Raw genomic sequence first — 8,145 nt, 5'->3', positions numbered from 1 at the left:
CACATCTACCAGACCCTAGGTACTGTTGTCGCCTAGGGTCACATCTACCAGACCCTAGTCACTGTTGTCACCTAGAGTCATATCTACCAGACCCTAGTCACTGTTGTCACCTAGGGTCATATCTACCAGACCCTAGGTACTGTTGTCACCTAGGGTCATATCTAACAGACCCTAGTCACTGTTGTCGCCTATATTGGAAATTGGATTGCATTGATTTGAGACTCAGTCCTTCCCACAAGCTGCTTCACGAAAGTCCACTTCTTCTTCCCAAACCATCTGTGCCAGAGAGCCCCTAGACCTTGGAATGGTCTGCCAGAGGAGTGCAGGCTTGCAGATTCTGTGCTTGCTGATAAAATGACTGCTGAAAAAACACGTTCATAAAGATGTTTTTAATGTAGGATTACAATGTATGATTTTAATGAGCTGTCTAAGTCATTCTCCTTCCTCCTGTCTTTGTTTCTTTGTTAGTACTTTTATTTAATTTTATTATTTGTGACCTGTATTGAAAAGCGCTATACAAATAAAGTTATCATTATATTTTTATTATTATGAAGCAGACTATCTAATACTGCATTCAAATAGGCTACTCATGATGACAGGACCAAACCGGATGTAATTGTTTTCAATGAGACAGGGACATCAAATTCCATCCACGTGTTCTCCTTCTCTAGCTACAGATGTAGGATCTTAATTTGGCCCAGTTTGCTGCAGAAGGAAAATAATCCTGCAGCAACAGAAAATGTGAATTATTATGTGGATTATAATTCATATTTTTGTAGGGGTTGATACATTTTTCGTCAGGGAAACTTCAGAAGCCTTTTTAAACCTCAAATATACTACAAGTTATCATGCAACAGGGTGATCACATTAAGATCCTACATATGTAGCTACTTTTTTTGGTCTCATCCAAGTCCGTCCGAAGGTTAGGGCAACATCCCCCTTGAACCTGGTTCAGGGTCCCAAAACTCTCCACATCCCTCTTCTTCTCCCAAACCCTCCTACACCAGGGCATAGTCAAACTGACCCCTCTCCAACGGGTCCCTGGGGTCGTTGGTCCAGGAGGTGGCAGTCATACTGTTGTAGGGGTCCAGCAGGATGCGGATGCAGCGTACTATTAGGAAGAGCAGGAGGAGCAGCAGGAGGCCCACGAAGCACAGGGCCGTACCCTGTTCCACGTGGCCTGCTACAGGCAGCAACCCTGTGCCTGAGGGGCCCCTGGGGAAACTTGCTGGAGTCGGGGACAACAGTTCATAGTGTTCACAGTCCAGCCAGGAGGGCACATCACTCATCTTGGAGTTGGAGTGTCAGAAATGTGACCTACACTGAAAAATGTAATTTGCTGTTAAGATTCTTTTGTTTTGTTTTCGAATTAAGGTAGAAAACAGAGTTTGGGCATGAAAAACAGTTTGGCTATCGGTCATCATCTAAAAGGTGCCTTTGTGTGGAGTGGATGGGGTTATTTGGGGGTCAATTCAGTTCACCCTTTGGCCGCATAGGCAACAACAGTGATAGAAGCCAAACAGGGATGACATGATGATAAGCAGTCCTATGGATTCATGAACACTTCAGTAAACCAATAACAGACAAGTTGGAACAGGCTCACTGGGGCTTAATTCATATTCAAGGACTTGTCGTGTTCTGGTGTCCATGTTGGATTGTAACAGCCAAGGGACACAGACCTGTACAGTACATACAAGCTGAATGTGACAGCTGTACCAAAGTCCTGCCCGCGTACCACTTGCACTGGCAACTGTAGATTCTCTAACCTGTCAAATCGACTTCTTTAAGCAATGGTCCAACTATGCCGGGGGCCTTGTGAATAATTAGAAACAGGAGGCGGGGCGAGGGGGATACATCTAACTGAGTGGTTGAAGAGGAATTGTGGATCAATGACCTAGTATATAGTGCTTGTATGCTCAAAGGTTCACAGCTTAATAAGCTTCAGGTCAGGGTAAGTGGAGTGAGACATTTTCATAAGAAGCTTGGGTCTGTGGGCCAATATGACAAGAGAGACTATTTCTTATCCCCAAACTAATAATAACATTATAACCGACTCATAAAGTCCATTGATATTTCTGACTGGGCTCACCAATAAGTTAGAAGTACTGTAACACAGGAAATGTCTGTATTGTATTGCTATGAATTCTTATCCTTGGGTCAGTAGTTAAAACGCCTGGTGGGTTATTGCCAGATAGATGATTGAAGAGTGATTGCAAGGTCTAATTGACAGGTCAGCTTGAACAGGAATAGAGTAGTCAGAGACATCTCTTCACTGTTGGGCTGAATAATTGCTCCTCTCTGTTGGGGATGCCATGGTCATTCATCATTCGCTCCAACGATGCTGTGTGTCTCCATTTGGGACTCTTCAGCGGACAACCTGAAAGAAAAAGCAACCGAGTCAAACAAAACACTACAGTCAATCACAGCAGCATCACAGAGCCATGGTTACAGCAGCATCACAGAGCCATGGTTACAGCAGCATCACAGAGCCATGGTCACAGCAGCATCACAGAGCCATGGTCACAGCAGCATTACAGAGCCATGGTTACAGCAGCATCACAGAGCCATGGTTACAGCAGCATCACAGAGCCATGGTCACAGCAGCATTACAGAGCCATGGTCACAGCAGCATCACAGAGCCATGGTCACAGCAGCATCACAGAGCCATGGTCACAGCAGCATCACAGAGCCATGGTTACAGCAGCATCACAGAGCCATGGTTACAGCAGCATTACAGAGCCATGGTCACAGCAGCATTACAGAGCCATGGTCACAGCAGCATCACAGAGCCATGGTTCACAGCAGCATCACAGAGCCATGGTCACAGCAGCATTACAGAGCCATGGTTACAGCAGCATTACAGAGCCATGGTTACAGCAGCATTACAGAGCCATGGTTACAGCAGCATCACAGAGCCATGGTTACAGCAGCATCACAGAGCCATGGTTACAGCAGCATCACAGAGCCATGGTTACAGCAGCATTACAGAGCCATGGTCACAGCAGCATTACAGAGCCATGGTTACAGCAGCATTACAGAGCCATGGTTACAGCAGCATTACAGAGCCATGGTTACAGCAGCATTACAGAGCCATGGTCACAGCAGCATCACAGAGCCATGGTCACAGCAGCATCACAGAGCCATGGTCACAGCAGCATTACAGAGCCATGGTCACAGCAGCATTACAGAGCCATGGTTACAGCAGCATTACAGAGCCATGGTTACAGCAGCATTACAGAGCCATGGTCATGAATACAGATGACAAAAGGCTACAAATCCACTAAACTGATCCTGGGCCAGACTAGGACCAGAAATCGTTCCTGGCATTTCTAACACACAGGCCCAATTTTTCCCCTGAGCCCCCCATTATTAGCCCAATTATGATAATTTAGCCCCCCCAAAAACAAACAATTTAGTTGGGATCGCTGTGCTAAAAATGGACCAGCCCATCTAACATTTGCCCGAAATGCCAGATGACCAGTCTGCCCCTGAGCTCTGATCTCTAAGTTATTACATGTGCTGATGTGCATCACATACTGTAAAAACACTTGACGTCAGTGGCTTTGGCCTCGGCTTTACATTTCCTCAAATTGAAATTCCATTGGCAGTGGCAGCTATATGTTTTTTTGTCTGAACCAAAATGTTTATATTGTATGGTAGTTTACAGAATTTTGACCTAAATTAAATAGTAGCCTAAACGAAATATAACTTATAAAAGATTAGTTGGCCCGAAAACACGTAGACATTTACACCTTGAAAAAAGTGTTTTCAGCCATAGATAGACACCCGTTATTTGCATGCAAAACGAATCAAAGTATTCAATACAATTTCTTCCCTATATCGTCGGCATCTGTATTTTATTAAACATCTATAAAGTGGACAAAGTCTCTCAGAACCCTGAATAACTGACGACAATTGAACTGTTGAATTGATTGACTTACTTCGGTTTCGTGAAGTCTCTTGGTCGCGGCGGATGCGCAAGTCTTCTGGTGCACTTGACTGGAATCCCTTGTGAAGTCGTGTATTCAGCACCACGGTCAGCGCTCCTTTTATCACCGCTCTTGTTCGCGGTGTCCTATATGTTTGCGCGCAGTCTATCCAAGGGCCAGCCTCTCCAAGCGTTCAACCCCTACCCCACTCATTCCCTCCCATCTCATCCACTTTCTCAACAGCTAGTACATAGGTACATAAGTGAAGGTAGACTCTTATGTACAGATGCGCTTAATTTAATATGACCTTGATTCTCACAGCAGGAAAATAATCCTGCAGCAACAGGACATGTTAATTATTATGTGGATTATAATTAGTGGACATTTTTGTAGGGGTTGAGATCAAAGGGTTGGTGGAGATCATTGTTCATATGATTGCATAAAGTGCCTCGGGCTAAAAGGCCATCTCTTATGTAACATGAATGACCAGACCTATGAGTGACACTCAACCGCCAGCAGGGCCCCTCTCGCACCAATGCTCTGCCAGTATAGCCTACCACACGAGAAGTTACAATTCAGGAAGCACTTACATAAGCTCTTTACTTGACATGTAGCACAATGAAGCGCTTTACTTGAAATGTAGCATAATGAAAGATGCCAAATCCCCATGATTAGAAACATTCAAAAGCTCAACTGTCCTTTTTAGTATATGGACTAAAAATTGCCCTTATTATTCCCTCACCTTTCAAACTTCTGTTAAGCCTATTTGATATTTGAGGGACAACTTGGTTGATCGGAAAGTATATATTTTGTTAAGTTACAGCCTTATTCTAAAATTGATTAAATAAACAAAAATACCCATCAATCTACACACAATACCCCATAATGACGAAGTGAAAACATATATTTTTTTTGCAAATGTATAAAAAATAAAATACTTATTTACATAACTATTCATTCAGACCTTTTGCTTTGAGACTCGAAATTGGGATCAGGTGCATCCTGTTTCCATTGATCATCCTTGCAATGTTTCTACAACTTGATTGGAGTCCACCTGTGGTAAACTCAATTGATTGAACATGATTTGGAAAGGTACACACCTGTCTATATAAGGTCAACTGACAGTGCATGTCAGAGCGAAAACCAAGCAATGAGGTTGAAGGAATTGTCCGTAGAGCTCAGAGAGAGGATTGTGTTGAAGGCACAGATGTGGGGAAGGGTATCAAAACATTTCTGCAGCATTGAAGGTCCCCAAGAATACAGTGGCATCCATCATTCTTGAGTGGAAGAACCATCAAGAATCTTCCTAGATCTGGCCACCCGGGAGGTGACCAAGAACCTGATGGTCACTCTGACAGAGCTCCAGAGTTCCTCTGTGGGGATGGGAGAACCTTCCAGAAGGACAACCATCTCTGCAGCGCTCCACCAATCAGGCCTTTATGGTAGAGTGGCCAGACGGAAGCCACTCTTCAGTAAAGGCACATGACACCCTAAAGGACTCTCAGACCATGAGAAACAAGATTATCTGGTCTGATGAAACCAAGATCGTACTCTTTGGCCTGAATCCCAAGCATCACGTCTGGAGGAAACCTGGCACAATCCCTATGGTGAAGCATGGTGGTGGCATTATCATGCTGTGGGGATGTTTTCCAGCAGCAGGGACTGGGAGACTAGTCAGGATCAAGGGAAAGATGAACGGAGCAAAGTACAGAGAGGTCCTAGTTAAAAACCTGCTCCAGAGTGCACAGGATCTCAGACTGCGGCAAAGGTTCACCTTCTAACAGGACAAAGACCCTAAGTACACAGCTAAAACAACACAGGAGTGGCTTCGGGACAAGTCTTTGAATGTCCTTGAGTGACCCAGCCAGAGTCCGGACTTGAACCCGATTGAACATCTCTGGAGAGACCTGAAAATAGCTGTGCAGCGACGCTCCCCATCCAACCTGACAGAGCAGAGGTTCTGCAGAGAAGAATGGGAGAAACTACCCAAATACAGGTGTGCCAGGCTTGTAGCATCATACCCGAGAAGACTCAATGCTGTAATCACTGCCAAAGGTGCTTCAACAAAGCACTGATTAAAGGGTCTGAATACTTATGTAAATATGACATTTAATTTTTTCAGGTATTTTTTTATAAATTAGTGAACATTTCTACAAACGTATTTTTGCTTTGTAATTATGGGGTATTGTATGTAGATTGATGAGAGAGAAAAAAACAATTTAATCAATTTTAGTACGAGGCTGTATTGTAACAAAATGTGGAAAAGTCAAGGGGTCTGAATACTTTCTGTACGACCTATGAAGAACTCATAATTGGAAGAAAGATTGTACAGCACAAGGATCTCAGGGTGCTCTCGCTTCCAATGAATGAATGAATCCTCAGTTAAATGAATTACTACTTAACAATAACAGCCTATTATTGATTCAAAAACACTATGGGTCCTTAAAAGTTGTGTCTCAGATCTCTATGGGGTCTCCCTATAGGTTTAATTAATGGTCCCTGGTTCATTACAGACAGTTTAATGATGGGAGATAATCTCACGCCAAGCAGCTCCACCAGGTATTCCACCATGGAGGATAATAATTGATAGGAACCCTGCAGCTTGCAGAAAGGTTATTCACTATGCGTCGATATCAGTATTATTGTGATTATTGATGGTGCACTGGGAGGAAGAACTTGAGCTTGGAGAGGGTCTGTTCTCACCTGTTACCCTGACAACACCAGTATTGACTTACTGTAGATTCAACACTGTCAAACAGAGGTTGTGTTCCCCTGCTCAGATGTTGCATGTATCAACCAATGGTTGCGTGACACGTCATCGAATGTGCTACAACATAATGATGTGGTTAGCTGATGCGTAAAATACCTATTGAGGCGTTTAAGATCTGGCATGTGTCAGCAACATCTGAGCAGAGGAATGTGACCAAAGGCTATGAGGGACAGCAGTCAGGACCATGGACAGCAAGCACCTAACCATCTAACCATTGAAGAAAGTAGACAGCGCCCACCTAATTAGGACCAAGCCATCGGGTCAATGGGCAGAACCTAACCATAACCAATCAGGACCATTAACAGCAGCTAAATAGTGAGAGAGCTAGACAGTGCTTGCCAAACAGAAAACATCCCTATTGATTCCATCTGTTCTCCCTTTGGCCTATAGTGAATGACATGTCCTACTGCAAAGCACAGAATGCAGCCAGTAGTGTGTCGTCACCAATAGTAAAGTCACCCTCCAGTAGCGGGTGAAAACCAACGTTGAGCTGCAAGGCTTTGGGGTTCCTGAATGAAACTCCTTTCAACTCCACTTCGGTTCAGTGTGCCGTTGCAAATACTGGATCAGGGCTTCAAAGGATCACAGTCTAAAAGGGTCAGAGTGAACTCCACTCAAAGGTGAAGTTTTGTGTATAACCCCGATGTGGTACACATATTAAAGAGAAAGACGGACAGAAGAATAGGGCTGATGGCCTCATCACAGGAGACAGCAGTGAAACAGGCTCCCCTGTTATTGACTATGTGTGTGAATATAAAAGCAGGTTTTATTTAAAACCGTATGAGCCTCAACGGCCAAATCCATTAACGGCTATCAAAGCGTGTCAGTTTACCAGATGAAAAACAAAGACAACATGCTGAATGTGCTTAGACATAATAAACTATTTTGCAGGACCCTGTATTTCAAAGATAATTAGTAAAAATCCAAATAACTTCACAGATCTTCATTGTAAAGGGTTTAAACACTGGTTCCCATGCTTGTTCAATGAACCATAAACAATTAATGAACATGCACCTGTGGAACGGTCGTTAAGACACTAACAGCTTACAAACGGTAGGCAATTAAGGTCACAGTTATGAAAACTTTGGACACTAAAGAGGCATCTCTACTGACTCTGAAAAACACCAAAAGATGCCCAGGTTCCTGCTCATCTGCGTGAATGTGTCTTAGGCATGCTGCAAGGAGGCATGAGGACTGCAGATGTGGCCAGGGCAATACATTGCAATGTCCGTACTGTGAGACGCCTAAATCCTCGCAGTGGCAGACCACGTGTAACAACACCTGCACAGGATCGGTACATCCGAACATCACACCTGTGGGACAGGTACAGGATGGCAACAACAACTGCCCGAGTTACACCAGGAATGCACAATCCCTCCATCAGTGCTCAGACTGTCTGCAATAGGCTGAGAGAGGCTTGACTGAGGGCTTGTAGGCCTGTTGTAA

The 8,145-nt window shown here is 44.0% G+C and overlaps 1 protein-coding gene across 1 annotated transcript; it reads right to left on the bottom strand.

Moving 5' to 3' along the window:
* Positions 1-862: 862 nt before the first annotated feature.
* LOC112244655 (cortexin-1-like) lies at positions 863-2,371 on the bottom strand. Its single transcript, XM_024412385.1, has one exon. It carries the CDS (start codon positions 1,287-1,289, stop codon positions 999-1,001), a length of 291 nt encoding a protein of 96 aa, XP_024268153.1. The 5' UTR covers positions 1,290-2,371; the 3' UTR covers positions 863-998.
* Positions 2,372-8,145: the final 5,774 nt, after the last annotated feature.

The sequence above is a fragment of the Oncorhynchus tshawytscha genome, linkage group LG28, assembly GCF_018296145.1.
Source record: "Oncorhynchus tshawytscha isolate Ot180627B linkage group LG28, Otsh_v2.0, whole genome shotgun sequence".
Classification (NCBI taxonomy): Eukaryota; Metazoa; Chordata; class Actinopteri; order Salmoniformes; family Salmonidae; genus Oncorhynchus; species Oncorhynchus tshawytscha.
This window is presented reverse-complemented; position numbering and strand designations above follow the sequence as displayed.